The sequence below is a fragment of the Conger conger genome, chromosome 11 (assembly GCF_963514075.1).
Source record: "Conger conger chromosome 11, fConCon1.1, whole genome shotgun sequence".
Lineage (NCBI taxonomy): Eukaryota > Metazoa > Chordata > Actinopteri > Anguilliformes > Congridae > Conger > Conger conger.
In genome coordinates, this window is record NC_083770.1 from 41,644,827 (window position 1) to 41,665,488 (window position 20,662).

General features: G+C 51.3%; 1 protein-coding gene across 5 annotated transcripts in view; it reads right to left on the reverse strand.

The window, feature by feature from the left end:
• The window catches only part of LOC133140237 (probable E3 ubiquitin-protein ligase HECTD4), a 70,652-nt gene extending 50,443 nt beyond the window's left edge, over positions 1-20,209 (reverse strand). For 2 of the 5 annotated variants that reach the window (XM_061259954.1, XM_061259953.1), the window contains exons 1-14: positions 19,613-20,209; positions 11,904-12,248; positions 11,037-11,245; positions 8,480-8,569; positions 8,051-8,178; positions 7,363-7,471; positions 6,999-7,137; positions 6,451-6,621; positions 5,938-6,130; positions 5,472-5,633; positions 4,476-4,589; positions 3,858-3,998; positions 1,589-1,824; positions 713-855 (exon numbers count right to left, since the gene is read on the reverse strand). In XM_061259954.1, coding sequence (XP_061115938.1) covers positions 713-855; positions 1,589-1,824; positions 3,858-3,998; positions 4,476-4,589; positions 5,472-5,633; positions 5,938-6,130; positions 6,451-6,621; positions 6,999-7,137; positions 7,363-7,471; positions 8,051-8,178; positions 8,480-8,569; positions 11,037-11,245; positions 11,904-12,248; positions 19,613-19,759 — 2,327 coding nt within the window. In that variant the 5' untranslated portion in view covers positions 19,760-20,209. Of the gene's footprint in view, positions 1-712; positions 856-1,588; positions 1,825-3,857; positions 3,999-4,475; positions 4,590-5,471; positions 5,634-5,913; positions 6,131-6,450; positions 6,622-6,998; positions 7,138-7,362; positions 7,472-8,050; positions 8,179-8,479; positions 8,570-11,036; positions 11,246-11,903; positions 12,249-13,456; positions 13,516-19,612 lie in introns of all 5 variants that reach the window. The other 3 variants (XM_061259952.1, XM_061259951.1, XM_061259955.1) reach the window with 2 other exon arrangements.
• Positions 20,210-20,662: the final 453 nt, after the last annotated feature.

The window sequence follows — 20,662 nt, forward strand, 5'->3', positions numbered from 1 at the left end:
ATACATAGATATAATAAATACAACAGCATCTTTCTTCACTTAGGGTTTTCTGCATTTTAAAATCAGTTCTAATTCTACCCATTTGTCTTCTCTGTACAGTACATACACTTGATTGATAACTTCATGACTACAGCCTTGTGTATGTGTGAGTCCATGCGTGTGTGTGAGATATCACTCTGACCACAGCACTGTTTGTGTGTGCGTGTGTGAGACATTACTCTGACTGCAGTGCTGTGTCTGAGTGTGTGTGTGTGTGTGTGTGAGAGAGAGAGAGTGTATGAGTGTGTCAGAGTGTGTGTGGGAGTGAGAGTGTGTGTGTGTGTGTGTGTGTATATGAGTGTCTGTGCTTGCGCGCGTGTGTGTGTGTGTGTGTGTGTGTTTGCGCGCAAGTGTGTGTGTGTGTGTGTGTGGTTGCGCGCGAGTATGTGTGTGTGTGTGTGTGCGTGTGTGTGTGTGTGTGTGTGCGTGTGTTTGCTTGGGCGCGCGCACGTGTGTGTGTGTGCTCGCGCGCGTGTGTGTTTGCTTGCGTGTGTGTGCTTGCGCGTGTGTGTGTGTGTGTGTGTGCGTGTGTGCGCGTGTGTGCGCGTGTGTGTGCGTGTGTGTGCGTGTGTGTGTTTGCTTGGGCGCGCGCGCGCGTGTGTGTGTGCTCGCGCGTGTGTGTGTGCTCGCGCGCGTGTGTGTGTTTGTGTGTGTGTGTGTCGTACTGCAGTACCTGATGGCCAGGCACACCTCCCCCTGTATCTGCGCTCCGATCTGATCCACAGGAGCCATCAGCAGCTGCCAGAGCAGGAGGCCGGAGCGTCGCACGCTCTCCCGGTTCTGCTCCGACTGCGGGTTGAAGAACCGGAACACCACCTGGACACGGAGCGCAGGGGAGGAGCGTTACTCCCCAGACTCCAGACACGGGGCGCTAAACACGGGGCGCTAAACACGGGATGCCAACGCTAAACACAACATAGGAGAGCTTAACAAAGGCCTGTGCAAAATCAGGTGATGCAAAACATAGTGCAAAGATAAACAAAGTGCCCTAACCAGAAGGTAGCAGAGCTAAACACAGTACATTACAGCTGAACATATGATGCTATCTTCAGTTGGACTATAATGCAAGATAAGGGCTACGAAAGAAGCTAACAGTCAACACTGGATGCTAACATACTAATGCTAGTGGCAAAAACAGGATGGTAAGGCAGAGCACAGCATGACATGTCAAAGGCAGGACACCAGCGGTCCAAACATATGATGCTAACATAGTAAACACTGGATGGAAATGCTAAATGCTATAGGTCAGCTAACACTTAAAAACAGGACACCAGTGTGCCGAAGACAGGATCATAACATGCCGAACACAGAATGCTAACATGTCAAACCCATGATGATAATGTGCTGAATACATGAAGCTATCGTGCTAAGCACAGGTTGCAAACATGGTGAAAACATGATGCTATCTTGCTAAACACAGAATGCTAACGTGCTAAACACAGAATGCTAACATGCTAAACAGAGGATGCTAACGTGCTAAACAGAGGATGCTAACGTGCTAAACAGAGGATGCTAACGTGCTAAACAGAGGATGCTAACGTGCCCTCACCTGGAATACCACCAGAATGCAGCGGATGATGCTGGTGTCTCCGTTGACCATGGCCTTCTCCATGATGTCGCAGATGCTGCTGAAGTGCTGGGCCTCGATGGGGTGCTGCTTCCCCAGGAAGGCCCCGATGGGCAGGCTACTGCTGCTAGCCGCTAGCACGTTGAGCTGGTGGATGCACATGGCGCCCACGTGGTGCAGCAGCTGGTTTATCACCTCGCCCGTCGGCACCGTCTCTTCTGCGGGCGTCACGGCAACGAAACATAACACTCACACAGTGCACTTTATTCATAACATTCACACACTTTATTCATGAACCCTGCCGAAAATTCCAGCTGGGATCCTAAGATGGTTCAGGATGGTTTGAGATGTGTCGTCTACACTTCTAGCTGGCCATAGCTGGTCTCTAGCTGGACAAAGCTGGTCAAAGCTGGTTAAGCTGGGAGAGTAAGCTGGTGGTGAACTGGTTGACTATATAGGTCAGCTGGTTGACCCGCTAAAAGTGTTGAAAACACAGGTTTAAACCAGCTTGACCAGCTTAGGCTCATTTACAGTAAGCTGGAATTTTTAGGAGAACATGAACATATAAATAACAAAAAATATTGATAGAAATGTAATAAAGAAGCTGAATAAGGTATGGAATAATAAAACAAGAAAAGCATGTGATGAAAAAACAGAACAGGAAAGATCAGCCTGCTGCGTTTTTTCTGGGAATGTTCCAGAACCACAGCTCCCAAACGATCCCGAGCAACATGGCTGCCAGCCCCGAGCAGTTACAGATATGTAATAATGACAAGCACAATGTTGTTCAGCTTACAATGTTTGCCGGTCCCTGAGAATTTGAAATTGCAGGCAGATCATTTCTGGAACCACAAAAAGCCACTGCGCTTTCTAAGAATAAGAAAACTCAACATAAAAATAATCTCACAAATGAATGAGACCAGATAAACAAAATGTATTTTCATAAACTGTCTTCTCAGGTTTTATTTCAAGTCGTTTCTGCTGGTGATTTAGCGTTCCTCGGTTTTAAATTGAGTTGATTGTTCCTGTAAAGATGTTCTTTAAATGGATTTATCTATTTTTAATCATACTCGCCTTACGTTTGTTCCCAGTTTTATCTACTTTAAGCACTCGGAGCTAAAATGGCTGAAATGTTCTATATAAATGAAGTTATTGCGAGTGGCTCTGGATAAGAACCTGTGTCCGATGCCAGGAAAGGGAAATGATGTAATGACTGGCAGAGCTCAGCTTGGTTGTGACCAAAGATAAGCAAACTCAGAAAAACTGTCCTTATTACAGAACAGTAATCCTACAGAAGTGTTCGTATACAACCTGCCACGGCTAAGAGCAGTGTCGCACACTGTCGACTCGGGAGAGCCGCAGGGTCTGCCGGTTAACTGGTTTTCACCTGGAAATTTGCACCAAGTTCAGACCCAGGAAGCCAGGTGAGGTGAGAGATTTTACAGTGTAATCAGCAGCTTTAATTGACAAATGAAGTGCAGGATAAGAGTGAAAACCTGCAGACCCTGTTTTCCAGGGCAGGGCTGGATTAGAGTATACCCAGCTGTAAAATCCAGCAATGAAAGCTGAGCTGGTCAAGCTGGGTATGAGCTGGTTAGCCAGCTTGTGCTGGTAGCTTGTCTAAGCCGGTAGCTGGTCAACCAGCTGTTTCTAAACGTAGCTTGAACTGGTCAAACCATGTTGAGCTGGGAGCTGGTCCGAACTGGTCAACCGGCTAAACCATGTCGAGTTGGGAGCTGGTCCGAACTGGTCAACCGGCTAAACCATGTCGAGCTGGGAGCTGGTCCGAACTGGTTAACCGGCTAAACCATGTCGAGTTGGGAGCTGGTCCGAACTGGTCAACCGGCTAAACCATGTCGAGCTGGGAGCTGGTCCGAACTGGTTAACCGGCTAAACCATGTCGAGTTGGGAGCTGGTCCGAACTGGTCAACCGGCTAAACCATGTCGAGGGAGCTGGTCTGAACTGAACCAGGTGTTTCAATACCGAGCTTGAGCTGTTTTTTTCAGAAGGGTATAACGGCCAAACGTTAATCAGAGCAATGCAGACGCCAAAAAAAGCAGAAACAGTGTAAGGGAACTTCCTCGAGTTTGTCTTCAAGCATACAGGAGCAAGCCGGGAGGCTGTATAACACACATAGCAGATGCTCTTACCCACACTCTCATCGATCACCATTTTTTATCTCCTCAGTCACCACCCCTTTAAATTCCCCATTGGCAGAAAGGCAGAGGCCACGCCCCTTTGACCCCTCACCTTTGGGCTCTTTGATGATGTGGCTGACGCCCAGCCTTTGGCACAGGTGGTGGAAGGCCTGGTTGCCAGGGTTACACCACTGGTCCATGTAGTCACTGGAGCAGGTCCAGATCAGGTTGTTGAGGGAGTCGTAGCAGGCCCCTGGAGAGGACAGACATTTTAGACCTCCCCGTCAAATCAGTGCAAACCTACAGCCATTTTAGTCCACTGTCCTTCAACATCAGGATATTTTACTCTGTGATGCTCCTGAATATGCCAATGCTATCAGAATTGTTTTTGGTGAAGACTTAAGAGAATTTGTTTTGGTTGCATTCTAAGATTGCGTAGTGTAGGCCTGGAACCTGGTTGACACATTTGAAGCCATTTTTCACAGAAGAATTCTCACGGAAGTAGCAAGAACTAGCCTAGCGCATTACTAACCTTATTTGAGAATCAGTGTAACTAGTGATGATTTGCTAATGCTAATGTAAACATGAGAGATAAATGCTCAGAGGGACTGCCCATCTGTGAAACATAGATATCTCTGTTGTGAGAACAGACTTTGCAGAATAACATACACGCTGATTATTACATTATTGAAGTTCCTGTCTCAGACCCTTTCTCCGCAGGAGTACCTACCCAGCCCAGATACCTGCGCCCCTCGACCCAGCGAACTGCCCGGGGCATCGATGAGGTCGGCACGGCTGCTGAACTGACCGTCCGCTAGGCTGAAGACCAAACTGGAGGCCAGGACTGAGGGGAGGGAGGAGAGAGCGAGAGAGAGTGGGGAGGGAGAGAGGGAAAGAGAGAGAGAATGAAACCTCAAGATGGAGGTAGAGTCAGGGAGAGAGGTGGGGGGGGAAAGATGGGGAGAGAGGGAATGGAAAAATGGGGAAAGGAGGAACGGTGAGAAACCGGATGTGGACCCGCTGGATCAGCCCAGCGGAGTCACAGAGACACAGCTGAAAGGCTGCAGGCTCTGACCGTGCCAAACACAAATGAGCCTTTTCCCATGCAGGAGCAAGGGCTTCCCTCAGGGGCAAGACACAAACGCAAACAAATTACAGTCAAATTACACAGCGCACAGCTGACAAACGGAATGAAACTGGATTCAGCTAAACATTAAATTACAGTTATTTAGCTGGCACCTTTGTCCAAAGCGACATACGGTTGATTAGACTAAACAGCGGCCAGAGCAATGTGGGCTTGAACCACCAACCTTCAGGGTCCCAGATATGCACCTGAGCCACTAGGCTCCAGGCACCTTAGCCACCGGGCTTCAGGCACCTTAGCCAATGGGCTACAGGGCTACAGGGCTTCAGGCACCTTAGCCAATGGGCTACAGGGCTACAGGGCTCCAGGCACCTTAGCCACCGGGCTCCAGGCACCTTAGCCACCGGGCTACAGGCACCTTAGCCACCGGGCTACAGGCACCTTAGCCAACGGGCTACAGGCACCTTAGCCAACGGGCTACAGGCACCTTAGCCAACGGGCTACAGGCACCTTAGCCAACGGGCTACAGGGCTCCAGGCACCTTAGCCACCGGGCTACAGGGCTACAGGGCTACAGGGCTACAGGCACCTTAGCCATTAAACTGAAAAAAACAGAACGGGGGGAAGGGTGGTTGGCACTTACTCTTCAGGGAGGACAGGCCGCTGCTGCCCCCGAACAGAGAGCGTGTGGCAGAGCTTCCCGACACCCCCGGGGGCGACGCCAGCATCACCAGGAACGTCCCGCACACCAACATGGGCGTCTTACGCAGCGTCTTCAGAGACAGGCCGCAGCTGGTGTTCACCGCTACAGAGAGCGAGAGAGAGAGAGGGAGAGGGAGAGGGAGAGGGATAGAGACAAAGAGAGAGACGGGTGCATTACACACACCAACTCACATAGCCCTTCAAACTTATTTATTTATTTATTTTTACATGCTGGTCAAACAAGAGACGCCCAAACCGAAAAACAAGAAGCACGAAACACGCCCAGCAGAATAAGAAAGAGAGGAAGAGTAGCCTCAGGGGAACTCGCTGAGCATGCTGGGACAGGTGAGGGGGCTAGGTGCCAGACGACGGAGCTAGCGTACCGGGGGGTGGGGGGGCTAGCGTACCGGACTGCTCCTCCTTGACGGTGTTGGTGATGGTGGAGCCCGTGAGGGCGGCGAGCGTGGCCGAGTGCGACGCGCGGAAGCGCGACATGCGGCTCAGCAGCAGGTCGTTCAGACACTTGGACGACTCGCCCTCCTTCCGCATCAGGATGACCCTCTCCTGCAGGGCCTCAGCCACACACAGGCCCGTCTGCGTCTGTAAGGGGGGGGGGGTTCAGAACTTACATTACCCAGCATTCCAGAACTAGATTACCAAACATTCCAGAACTACATTACCAAGCATTCCAGAACTACATTACCAAGCATTCCAGAACTACATGACCAAGCATTCCAGAACTACATGACCAAGCATTCCAGAACTACATTACCAAGCATTCCAGAACTACATTACCGACCATTCCACAATTACTGTATTCAGCATTCCCCACATGTAACACGATGCATTTCTGAGTGCAAAGCCAAGTTACAATTCAGTCTCTGCAGTACAATTCAGAACTACATTACCCAATAACCCACCGTGAGCGTGAAGACGTCCATGAAGACGGAGTGGCCCTTCTGGGTCTTCTCGTTGAGGCTGGCCGGAGACCAGACCCAGTACAGGTAGGACCCGTCGGAGCAGAGGTGCAGGGAGGTGAGGCTGCTCCCCACAGGGAGGTGGTGGGAGGGCATGGGCACGATCTGACACACCTGCGACACACACACCCATTGCCACGGTGAGGGCCAATCACACAGACCCATCGCCACGGTGAGGGCCAATCACAAACACCCATCGCCACGGTGAGGGCCAATCACAAACGGCGCCTCTCCACCTTCACAGCCAATAGCGTACACACAGAGCTCAGCTCAGCAACCATCCTGAGGCCTGAATCAGGAAGCAGGACTGAATTGCAAGCCGAAGCACAATTTTTGGCAGGACGCAGGTCAATTTCAGGCTGAACGCTGTGGTTGACTGGGGCTCTAAAGAAGCCCCTTGTGTCTGCCAGAGGGCCAGGAGTATGGGGGAAGGAGGGGGGGTAGGGCAGGTATTGGGGGTATAAGGGATCCAGGGGGTTGAGGGGGCTCACCTGCAGGGTGAAGGGGTCGATGACTTGGCACAGCTGGTGGGGTTTGGTGTCGAAGGAGGCGGGTCTGTGCAGGAGACGCCCACTGCAGAACACCACCCAGCCTGGCTCCAGCTCCTCATTCCTACAGTACACAAACCCCCTGCAGATACACACACACACACACACACACACACACACAGTGAGGCGGTCAGTGAGGCAATAAAACTGGTAAAACTGTTTGTGCACATTTGCATCCTCCTCTTCCTCCTCTTCCTCTTCCTCAGCAGACCAACGGTGCCCTGCTCGTGACAGGAGTAGCGGGCGTATTTTTAGCACGTTAGCGCGGGCGTATTTTTAGCACGTTAGCGCGGGCGTATCGTATTACCGCAGAGTCCCGTGCAGCCCAGAGCCCAGCTTGCTGACCCCCTTCCCAAAGGAGTTGGTGGTGTAGAGATAGAGTCCGTCTGTCGCCAGGCAACGCCCCAGGTCTGCGTCTGGGGGGGGGGGGGGGGGTGAGGGGGGAGGAGAGAGGAGAGGAAGACCGGGGATACAGGAGGACAGGACAGAAGAGAAGAGAGGGTGGAGGAGAGAAAGAGAGGAGAAGGGGGAAAGCAGCAGAGGGGAGGAGAGAAGAGACAGCAGATTAAATAGCACTTTGTTTCACTTTCGACAGCCTCAGACTGAGTCCCCGCCCCCATCATTACTCTAATTACATGAATTGCATGAATTACATTAATTACAGCACTCTGAACCTCCACACAGGACTGGCACTGAGCCACTACAGACCGACCTGAAGAGGCCTGAATTCCCAGCAGATTAACCCCGAATCGCTACAGATGATTACAGCACTGTCAGCCCATGTTCCTGCTCAACGTAGACTTCAAGGTTTCACTGACACCAGATGAAGCTCTCTAAACCTGTGATTGGTTGAACAATCGTGGATTTTACTGCCTGTATCCCAAAAGGGAGGGGATAACCTCAGCCTATGTTTCACTGGCTGTCCAGCTGTACTGCATTTCCACACTGAAGCGGGTCTCCCCTGCTCCCAGAATGCCATGGGGTGGGACGCTCACCTTTGCTCTCGGCCCCCGTGGCGCTGCTGTCAGGCGCGGGGAGCATGTCCTCGAACCCCCAGGACACGCTGTGCTTCCCCCCCAGGAGACAGCACGGGGAGCCCGGCCCCCCCTCCAGCAACAGCAGCCTGCGGGGAGAGAGGAGGGGTCACACAGGGTCACACGGCCTCCTCATCCAATCACACGTCAGGATCTCAGGGCGATGGGCCGGCCCCACCACCACTACATCCAATCACACGTCACTGTCTCAGGGCTGTGGGCCGACCCACCACCCCTACATCCAATCACACGTCACTGACCTCATAATGTTACCACAACGTAGCCATGCGCCTGTAGAGCCACAAACGTCAGGGCGAAATCACCACAATGTCTCAGGGACGGTTAGAGGACGTTTTGAGGGAAATCATGATGGTAATGTCTGGCATTTACCTGTACAGGACATCGGCAACGGGAAGCTGGCCCAGGTCCGTCTGCCTCTGGAGCAGGTGTACGGTGTGGATGAAGGTCTTCAGCGAACCCCTAGATGAGGAGCAGAGCAGGGGGAGTGAGTCAGAAAACAGCCAAGCTTCAGAGCCACGACCAGGCCCCAGAACCACGGCCAGGTATATGTGTGTGTGTGTGTGTGTGTGTGTGTGTGTGTGTGTGTGTGTGTGTGTGTAAGGTTGGCTTTACACGACAACAGTGCCTGCCGAAAACGGCACACTTTTGTTGCATTTGGGCCTTGCGTTTACATGACACCGGCGTATCGGTTGGCTGAAAACATTAACTTTTGATAACGGGTTGGGCCCTTGAGCAAGGCCCTTAACCCTGCATTGCTCCAGGGGAGGATTGTCTCCTGCTTAGTCTAATCAACTGTACGTCGCTCTGGATAAGAGCGTCTGCCAAATGCCAATAATGTAATGTAATGTAATGTGATTTGATAATGCCGTCAATAAGTCTAAACAGAACAACAACTGGCAGGACTCCCAGACGATGTTTTGTAATCCAGGTTCACTCTTAACAATAACTCCACTTCCTCGTCCGTCCACACAAAGTTATCGCTTTTCGCCCGTGCTTCCGCCAGGTTTGTTGTTTTGGTTCAACAGCATGCGCAGGCGCGTGGTCTTATTCTGTGGTGTTGAGTCGCAAAGCCACCCACTGGCCTGGCATGGATACTACAGCGTTTTGCGTAACTGTGTAAAGGGGGATCTTTGTCATAACGTTGTCATATCAACGCAGATTTTTTTGCAAAAGCAAGGGAAAAGCCTTTCCATTTTTGAGAAACCGTTGTCGTCTAAACAGGGCCTGTGTGTGTCTGTGTGTATGTGTATGTATGTGTAGTGTGCGTGTCAGTATGTTAGTCAGTGTGTGTGTAAGAGTGCGTTTGTGCTTGTGTGTGTGCGCATGCGTAGAATGCATGTCAGTATTTGTCAGTGTGTAAAAGAGTGTGTTTGTGTTTGTGTGTGTGTGTGCGTTTGTGTGTGTCAATACGTGTGTCAGTGTGTGTGTGTGTATGCATTTATAATATTAATGGCCTGCTCCAGAACGTTCAGTCAGCAGTGACTCAGGGTTGGATCAGTGCCCCCCCCCCCCCAGGTGATGACAGGCAGGTGACATCATCACATCGTAGCACCAATCACTCAATTATTGACCCCCACGTTGCACTATTCACAGAAGGGGGGGGGGGGGGTCTGGGGCAGATAATCTCCCAAAAATTAGAGTTCTCTTCTAAAGTGAGCTTTCTGAACTGTCCCAAAATATAATACCTGCATGCTTGGTCCCCACGTGTGCAAACTGGCATCTCTGAAACCAAACAACGTGCTCAGAACTGCCTTTGTTTGTGTCCCGTGTTGCTAAGGACAACCGTTGTGACTGAGCGAGGCGGGGAACAAAAACAAGGCAAAAAAAAACTGCAGCCCTTTAATCAAAGGATCCGATTGGACGGAAGGCCCTGGCTCGATGGTTCTCTGTAACAATGGGGCGTCTCTGCCTCTCAAAGGAGAGCACACAGACGGGCTCTGCTTTTGACACGCGGTGTGCGAGTGTCAGCTACAGCAGAGCCCCCCGCAAACACACACACACACGCGCGCACACACACACACTCTCACAGACACATACTCTCACACACACACACACACACACACACACACACTCTCTCGCACGCACACTCGCACGCACACTCTCACACGCACGCACACACACACACACACACACACACACTCTCTCTCACACACGCACGCACACACACATACTCTCACAGACACACACACACACACACTCACACTCTCACAGACACATACTCTCACACACACTCTCACACACACACACAGACACTCTCTCACACGCACGCACACTCGCACGCACACTCTCACACACACGCACACACACACACACACACTCTCTCTCTCTCTCACACACGCACACTCTCTCGCATGCACACTCTCTCTCACACACACACACACACACACACACACACACACACACTCACACTCTCACTCTCACTCTCACACTCTCACACTAAGCCCCGCCTGTAGGGGGCGCTATCACACTCAGCCCCTCCTGTAGGGGGCACTCTCACACTCAGCCCCTCCTGTAGGGAGCGCTCTCACTCTCACACTCAGCCCCTCCTGTAGGGAGCGCTCTCACACTCAGCCCCTCCTGCAGGGGGCGCTCTCACACTCAGCCCCTCCTGTAGGGGGCACTCTCACACTCAGCCCCTCCTGTAGGGGGCACTCTCACACTCAGCCCCTCCTGTAGGGGGCACTCTCACACTCAGCCCCTCCTGTAGGGGGCGCTCTCACTCTCACACTCAGCCCCTCCTGTAGGGGGCGCTCTCACACTCAGCCCCTCCTGTAGGGGGCGCTCTCACACTCAGCCCCTCCTGTAGGGGGCACTCTCACACTCAGCCCCTCCTGTAGGGGGCGCTCTCACACTCAGCCCCTCCTGTAGGGGGCGCTCTCACACTCTCACACTCAGCCCCTCCTGTAGGGGGCGCTCTCACACTCACCGCGCGCAGGCCAGGGCCACCAGGGCGGCAGCGGCGTTCTCTCTCTGCCGGGGGGAGTGCAGCGGGGAGGGGGAGGGCAAGGGCGAGGCCCGCAGGCCGGGCGGGACCTCCAGCCAGGAGCACAGCAGGCCCTCCAGGCCGTTCAGACAGTCCGCCGGCTCCTTACTCAGACTGAGGGGCTGGCAGTCTCGCAGGCAGGCCAGGAGGACCTGGGGGGAGAGCGCAGCCCATTCAGACATTCAGCTCACAGCCCAGGCATTCAGCCAAAGCTCCTATACACGGTGACATTTTAATCCTGCATTTAACCAGCGGAGGTCCACTGAGAACATTGACACCCAGAGAAGAATGTCAGGGAGAAGCAAGCCAGAGAGAGATGGGTATAGACCCTATAGAGGGGTTATACCCACTCAGGATAGGCCCTCTGGGTAAACGTCCCAGCTAGTCGTTTGCATCGTCTCACATAAAATTCAAACAGTAGAACAGAACACAGAACTCACAAACCACACACAGTACAGTACAATTTTATGCACATATAGGGGACAGCGAGAAGCCTTTTGGCAACGTTTTCAGACACTATTCACACTTTTATTTAGTACATGTGAACGGACACATGCGACACCTTGGTAACAGGTGCCGAGTGGCTAAGTTACATGACTGGGACCTGGAAGGTTGAAGGTTTAAGCCCCAGTGTAGCCACGATAAGTTAAGTTCAGCTGTTTGCCCCCTTGAGCGAGGCCCTTAACTCCCACAGTGTTCCAGGGGGGATCGGGCCCTGCTTAGCCCAATCGACCGCTGGAATAACAGGCTCAGCTCCATCAGTGCAACGTGTAACGGAGAGGTAGCGTAGCGTAGCGGGTGACCCCTGACCTCGGCGGTGATGCTGCAGAGGGTGGGGTCGCTGCGGGACTGGGACTGCAGCAGGGGGAAGACCAGCAGCAGCCCCATGCGGGAGGTGAAGGGGGCCAGGTCGGGCTGCTGCAGGAGGCCCTGGCGCTTCAGCAGGGCCAGCGCCTCCTCGTCCCCCCCGGACCCCCCGGCGCCCTCGCGCTCCTGCTGCATCTCCAGCCCCAGCTGGCGCTGCGCCCCCCACAGGCCGCGCAGGGCGTTCAGACGGTACTCCAGCAGCCGCGCGTACGCGTTGCTCTGGTTACCGCACACCGCCCGCAGCCGCTCCGCCAACTCCGCCGGGTTCTTGGTCTCGAAGGTCAGGATCTGCGGGGGGGGGGGGGGAGGGGGGGGGAGAGGGACACTGGTCAGCAGGAGGAGCGGTCACAGGCCGTACGTGCACATACCTGAGTATACCCAGGTATACCCGAGTATATCTGCGTATACCTGAGTATACCTGAGTATATCTGAGTATATCCGAGTATATCTGAGTATACCCGAGTATACCTGAGCATACCCGAGTATACCTGAGCATACCCGAGCATACCTGAGTATATCGGAGTATACCTGAGTATACCCGAGTATACCTGAGCATACCTGAGCATACCCGAGTATACCTGAGTATATCTGCGTATACCTGAGTATACCTGAGTATATCTGAGCATACCCAAGTAAATCTGCACCTATATCTGCACCTACCAGAGCATATCTGAGTATACCCGTGCATACCCAAGTATACCTGAGTATACCAAGTAAATCTGCACCTATATTTGCACCTACCAGAGCATATGTGTATACCTGTGCATGCCTGAGCATATCTGAGTATATCTGAGTATATCTGAGCATATCTGAGCATATCTGAGCATATCTGAGCATATCTGAGTATATCTGAGCATATGTGCACCTACCAGAACATATCTGTGCACTGAACGCACTGAATGCAGGGTGCCATTAATTCTTGAGCCCACTGTATGCTTGCACGTACCTGCACACTCCAGCACATTCCAGCGCATACCTGCACACGCTTCCCTCCCCTCAGGGTGGGAAGAAATGGATACATGGAAAACTTTACAAACCAAAAGCAGTCATTACACCAGTCACAAACCAAAACCAGTCACGAAACCAGTCACAAACCAAAACCAGTCACGAAACCAGTCACAAACCAAAACCAGTCACGAAACCAGTCACAAACCAAAACCAGTCACAAAACCAGTCACAAACCAAAACCAGTCAGTGGGCAGCAGATTTCCGCGTAATCAACCAGTTGACCAGGAAAGGCTCAGATAACGGTTCAACCAACTGCTGTAAAAGTGTCAAGAAAAACCAGCAGACCCTGGACAAGGGCTGGGGATCCCAGCAGACCCTGTTGGGGTCGTGTCCAATCCTGCAGCACCTCACACTGTTCCTGGGGCATTTCCTTGAGCAAGAAAACATGAGCGCTTCCTTTGTGGAAGTATCTTTCTTGGACCTGCGGATCCCGGTCTTCCACACATCTGCCACGCCTGAATTGACTGAAATTAATTCGCCTAATTCACGTTAACAGACGATTCCCCCGTCTTCTTCTCTCCTTTTCTCGCTTCCTTCTTTGCCTTCCCTGATGGGTGGAGATAGGAGCAAGGAAAGGAAGCAAGGAGAGGAAGAAAGAGGTGAAAGATAAGCGACTGGAACAAGCCCCAGGTCAGGTCTGAAACACGCGAACGGGCCTTAGCCGTCAAACGCACTCTCAGAAAGGCCAGGGCTGAGGACGGGAAGGTCTTTCACCGCTAAACAATCTCCTGATGCAGCAGTCCCCCACGGACCCACGGCACATCGGATCAGAACCACCCTGCAAACAGCCAATGAGCATCCATTATTCATGAGCTGCTGCTACTGTCTGAACTCTGAGAGCTGCTCAGAGAGGGAGAGAGAGAGAGAGAGACAGAGAGAGAGGGAGAGAGAGAAATAGAGAGGGGGAGGGAGAGAGAGAGAGAGAGACTGATGCAGCGTCTCTACCCATCCCTAACATCATTAGTTCCTCACACCGCCGACCCTCCTCTCCAGCAGGCCCCTGAGGGCCCAAACAATCGCTCCGTTCATCACCTCGAACGGCCCCACGCTCCGCAGCCTGTCCTCAGATACCAGGGCTCCTCACCAAGCCCCCATCGCCTCCCCTTTCCAGCTGAATTCACAGGCGCCTCCCCATAATTCCTGTAAACGCAGAGGTGTCATGAGCTGCCAAGCACATTATCCCCGCTGTACCCTCATCCTGAGAGCAGAGCGAGAGGCGGAGGAGACGCGCAGGCTGATCCTCTGACAGGCAGGAGAGTGCTGTCTCAGGAGCAGTATTATTGACTGGGGTGACAGGTGTCCCCATAGACCATGGTAAAGGCTAGTAGGGGACAAAGCCCACCTACGGCACCGCCAGTCTGACGCTTTCAGGGTTTTTCACAGATAAAAACACATTTTACGTTCACAAACAGAGACAATGTGCAAAAACTCACACTAAAACACCACGGCTAATTTCCACGTCACACGACGATAAAAGTGAACTCTGTGGTCCTCCGGAACCCACTGGCGCTGTCACAACTGGGACAGGAGAGCCAGACTGGTTCAGTCAGGACGGGGAGGGAGCTAAGGTCAGAGCCAGACTGGTTCAGTCAGGACGGGGAGGGAGCTAAGGTGAGAGCCAGACTGGTTCAGAATCTGAACCAAAAGGTAATGAACAGCTGTAAACAGCAGCGCTAGTTCAGCCCTGTATCAACCCACACTACCATTCCATTGCCACTGTTGACTGACTTGTTTGGTACCTAATTCTGTGTCCTTTTTGTTTTATTTTAATCCCTGTAAATGTATTATCATTATGCACTTTTAAGCAATGTTCCTGCGTTTTGATTGACGCATGCCTTCTCAGGCCAGGTTTCCCCCCAAAGGGGACACAAGAGCAGGAGGCAGCATGAACTCATGGAATGGACCAGACCAAGAGGTTCGCCCTCCTAACCTACTGTACACGGGGCAGCTCAGAGGCTGTACAGGGCCACGGTCAAAATCCCCTGAAGGAGCCACTGCACTCTCATGAACAAAGTGAAAGTGGAGGGACATTTTTGTTCTTCAAGGACCAAATGTACCCTGTAAATACATGAATGTTCCCTTTGAGGACAAATGCCCGTGTTGGCCAAGAAAAAAAGGTACACATTAATAATACATTAATTCATTACGTATTGTTGGCTAGCTATAGCATTTGTACCTTTGTACATTTGTACCTTTTAGGGAACATTTTCGTACCTTTACGTCCAAGTGTGGTCACTTTTCCATGACCAAACTGCTGTAGCAAGTAGTTTCACTTTTGAGCCAGTGCCAAAAAGTCTTCGGGACAAGTGCACAAGCTGTTCCCCTGACTGAGAGCACAGAATACATGTCCATGTTTGCACAGGCTAAAAACGACTGCCATTCAATCACCTGCCTACTTCTGCCTATCTACCTAAAAAAGGATGGAGAGACGAGGCAGTGTGGTAAGAGCTACAGCAGCAGCATTAATGCCCAGGCATTAGCCACAAACTGCTACATCTGCACTTAGGCCTTGTTTTTAGGGGTATTGATTTCAGAGTGCCCAACGCGCTCGTTCAGCGCTGGAAAAGCATCCATTATGCCATTTAGCAGGCGCATTTTAAATCGATTCGGTGTGCGACGTGCGGCTAACGTTACAGCAACGTTCCTGAACCGGGGGGGCTGGGGTTTCAGATGCAGCGCTTCCAGGGGAACGGCAGCCGGAGCCGGGCTCCAGGAAGACGGACGGGAGAGTGCGTGAGGACAGGGCGGTGGCTTCCCAAAACGATGGCCACAGTGCGAGTGTTCCTCATCCCGCGGTGACGTTCCACCAGAGAAGAGCAGAGAGCAGGCCCAGCTGTGGGTGAAGGGAGGAGGCATAGCCAACACCCCGCCCCTCTGACCTCTGACTGGAGCACATAGCCAACACCCCGCCCCTCTGACCTCTGACTGGAGCACATAGCCAACACCCCGCCCCTCTGACCTCTGACTGGAGTACATAACCAACACCCTACCCTCCAGCTTCGAACTGGAGTACATAACCAACACCCTACCCTCCAGCTTCGAACTGGAGTACATAACCAACACCCTACCCTCCAGCTTCGAACTGGAGTACATAACCAACACCCTACCCTCCAGCTTCGAACTGGAGTACATAACCAACACCCTACCCTCCAGCTTCGAACTGGAGTACATAACCAACACCCTACCCTCCAGCTTCGAACTGGAGTACATAACCAACACCCTGCCCCTCTCACCTCTGACAGGAGGACATAACCAACAGCCCGCCCATCTTGCCTCTGATTGGGCTTTTAACAGTTTTCCCAGGGGCCAGAGTGCAAACATGACCTTGGGCTTGTATTACATCACAGACAGGTACACATTGCAGTTAGCGTTATGGAGACAGGTACGCACTGCATTCAGCATCATGGAGACAGGTACGCACTGAAGTTAGCGTTATGGAGACAGGTACGACCTGCATTTAGCATTATGGAGACAGGTACGCACTGCAGTTAGCGTTATGGAGACAGGTACGCACTGAAGTTAGCGTTATGGAGACGGGTACACACTGCATTGAGAATTATGGAGACAGGTACGCACTGCAGTTAGCGTTACGGAGACAGGTACGCACTGAAGTTAGCATTATGGAGACAGGTACACACTGCAGTTATATCTATGAAAGCACTGTGCCACCGAACAACCCGGCCAATGAGAGGACCTGGAAGCAGAGCCAAGGCCTGCTACATAACACATAACGGAAGTTTCTGGAACTCAGCACTTGTCATCACCTCAGGAACGATGCTGGTTCTCTCAAACTGGAGGAAGTGACACAACAGTTACCGGAGAGTATTTTCATAAGCATCAAACTACCGATTCAATACCGGACGCACTTGGTCGGGTTTGCCAAAACCCTCTGTAAACAGTATGGAATTTTCTGTATGTGGCCAACCTGGCTCTTTCAACCTGCCACCTAAGCATCCCCTGATTTGCCAAAAGCATTATTCTCCCTCTTCACCTCAGCTGGTGTGTGGTGAGTGTTCTGGCGCAAAAAGGCAGCCGTGCATCACCCAGGTGGGTGGTGGGTGGTGGGTGGTGGTTGAGGCGAATTTCACCCTCATCACTGTGCTCAGTCTTGAAAAAACCCTCTAAGTCTAATGATCAATCCATCTACCTAAAAATTAATTTTCGGTACCTGGCTGATTTCTTTCCGCTAGCTACCGGGTGACACTTATTCCTTGGTCAGCCCAGGGCTGAAAAACGAGATAATGACTCAACGAAGAATGAGTCAGGGACTGGCGAGCCCTTTCCGAGAAGCCACAGAAGCGGAGGACACTTCACTGTCCACGGCCCAGGGGAAGAAGGAACGGTTTTTTGGAGGGGGGGGTGGGGGTCTGTGCATCAGTGTGTCATGGTGTCACTCCCCCCACCCCACCCCCTCTGGTGTCCATCATCCTCCCTCCCTCCCTGGTACCCTCACACAGAGCCCTGATTGTGTTACAGATACGCTGGACTCAAATTACAAATCACTGCAGTCTCCACCGCACCGTGAGCGGCTGAAACAGGCTCAAACCAAGGGGCCCATACAGTACATACGCCTATTTTCTGAAACTGCACAGAATTACTCCGAATACCGTTTATAAACGACCTCCAACACGGCACACCAAGGATTGGTTTTCATGGTTATCAAGGTAGCCAAAAAGGAACGGTTCACCACTTCGCACAGGAAGGCAACAGGAATGAAACGGACATCTGTGTGTTTACCAATGGGTCTGTGTGTGCTCCCAGCTTCTGAAACTGCTCGAAATTACTCAAATGCTTTAAAATGAAAAGCCTTTAATGGGGTGAACCAGGGATTAGCCACAGCGACGGTTGGAACAGATTAGCTAGAGGAGGGAAGGAACTGAACGTCCCCTTCTGCATTCTGACAGATGATCTCTGGCCTCCGTACTCTGGACGCCAAAACAGCTGAAAACGCCGTGGCGAAACCCCCTCCTGCTCCCGCAAGGCAGGTGACAACGCCAGGCGAGGCCTCCCCCCCTCCTCCCCTCAGTGCACAGAAACACTGCGTCTGATATTATTAGGATACTGGAAACTGGGAGACTGTCATCATCTAGGTAATGGCTATAGCCTCTGTCTGAGAAACAGGGCTGGGCTCGCATCGTTACTACAACGACAAAACAATTTACACCCGTCCAGGTCTCCCAAATGATTCGCAAAACGACCACCAGAAATGAAAACTCGCCTAGAGTTTTGTTGACACCAGATTTTAATTCTCGCGTCTTGTCTATCAGCACTGGTGTCTCTCTGATACGTGTATCCATAGCATTCGGTCTTCTTTTGAACACATTTGATCTGCGAACACAGAAGTTATGGATCAGCTTAAAGCTGCGATCAGCCTTGGAGGCGGAAAGTCACTCAATATCACCTCTAAAAATAAGACAATCCTCTCCCAGTCATGGAAACCTTACGGACACGCAATTTTAAATTAGCAGAGATGTTTTGCTTCGGAATATGATCTTATCAAACGTATTTAAATTACCGGAAGAACTAAAAACACTAAGAGCGATTAATCCAAATTAGGTCGAAAATACATCGGGACAAACTGATGCACAAATAAAACTGGATTTGGCCTTTAAGGGACCGAGTGGCTTTACTATTTCGGCCCTGGGGAACATTAGCTTAGTGTTGCAAGTTATAATAGCGATGTGAACATGTGAATGTCATCGTTAACGTCTTCCTGCTGCGCAATTGATAATTCGCCTGCAACAGCTTGTCGGGGGAACCACCATGAACGAATGTTGTTTACGTCTTGGAGAGTCTTGTCAGATCAGCCCTTCCTTTGCAGGGCGACACTAGAGTGTGGCATACAATTAGCTAAGCACAATATCCGTTACTCTGAATTGAAATGCACTAGGTTCACGGATTTGAGGGTAGATTTAATAAGATAGCCGATGTCTGTATGATAAATGGGTGGAAGATTCGAAGGGCTTGTCTCTTGTACATACAGTAGGGTGCATAAATGAACGTCAAATAGCATTCCTTGCCAAATCATATAAACATGCATATTGGCTAAATAAGTCGCTAGCCATTTCCTCAATCCAACCTGCACCGTCATATTATTGTAACGGAAGAGCCCAGACAGGCAGTGTGAACACCGTGAGACTATATTAGCTTGTTAGCCAATGTGTGCTTAAGCTAACGGTAGGTAAGCAAGTAAGCTAGGTAGCTACTGGGATCGGGAGTATGTTCAACGCTGACTCGCCAATCAGCCCTGGATCCAAACCAATCCAGAATATTCCACTGAACTACAGAAAATCACTCACAGAGACATAACCAGCTGATCTAGTTCGTGAACTCGCTTTTGCTTTTCTAAATAAAAGGAATGGCCAGTCTACAGTTTATGGTTGTCACACAGCCCGTTTACGGACCCCTGTCAAGCAAATACAAATAATCACAGACTAGCAAGGAAACAAGACGGATTGCAAGCTAGATTTAATTAACAAGTCAACAGTTAGCAAATTAACATTAGCGATGAAGCAGCTAAAACTATTCAGTTAATGGCAGGTAGCCTTGACAGCCTGCTAATGTTAGCTGCTTTAGACAGCTAGCCAGGCTAATGTAGGCTAACTGGTTACGTTAGAAAAAACCGTTGGTGTTGTTGGACTCACCTCCTGTTCGGTATCCCCCTGTTCCGAGACCCCGATCTCACTAGGCAGCTCGGCCAGGTCCGTGACCCGAATCAGTCCGTCGTGAAGAAAGATAGTCTCTTCCTTCACCGACAGCCACTGGGACGAATCCACGGCCCCCGAGCCCATCTCTCTCTCCTCCAGAGAAACAAAACCGGGACAGGTCGAACATTAAAAAATAAAGTATCCCTGGTCACGGCAGCGTTCTCTACACAACAGACATTCTGCTGTCAACACGGTGAACAACACGCCTTTAAACGCTAGCCTGTTAGCTGCTAGCTGTGTCAATGAGCCGCCCGGGTCAATCGCCCAGACGTTGCAGGTTAGCTGGCGAGCTAACGTTAGCCGACGGAGCGCTCTCTCCCGTCTTTTTCCAAACAGAGTGGGCGTGACTCTGGCTGCAAATACGCTGTATATTTCACCCTTTTGTCGAGGAGTGGCTTTTGCGACTGCAATCGGAGTCTGAGCAAGGCCGATAAATGAAATGAAGTGAAGAAAAAGCCTGCGTCGGTGGTCCTACTTCTGTTTATCAGCGACCGACCAGATAATGGCAGTAGCACAGCTGTCAGTGAGACGCCATGTTTCTTAGGCCAAATGCTCCCAGAATGCACTGCGCTTTACGATAAACAGGACAAATGAGACCAATGAAGCGCCGATTTACCTGCGCACAACCCCCTTTTCTCTGGCCTATGGCACAGCCAGACCAACCAGACCCAAGCCTTTTTCGGATGCAATGGAACCCGTCAATAGCCCATATACTGCGTGCAAAATTGCGACAGTCTCGACTTAATAGTTTTTTTTCCGATGACTTCAAATAACACTCTCTCATTTTCAATGCTCCTGTTTGACAAACGGTAGCTGATGATTGAAGCTATCAACATGATTTAATTTGCCCATATCTTTATCCTTTGGTGTTATTTTTTATTGTTCATTCACGTCCTACTGTCATTTTATAAAACAATTACAGTCGTCAATGAAGTTTGGCCATCGACGTGTGCAACATTTGAGACGTCACTATAGCACAATGGGCGT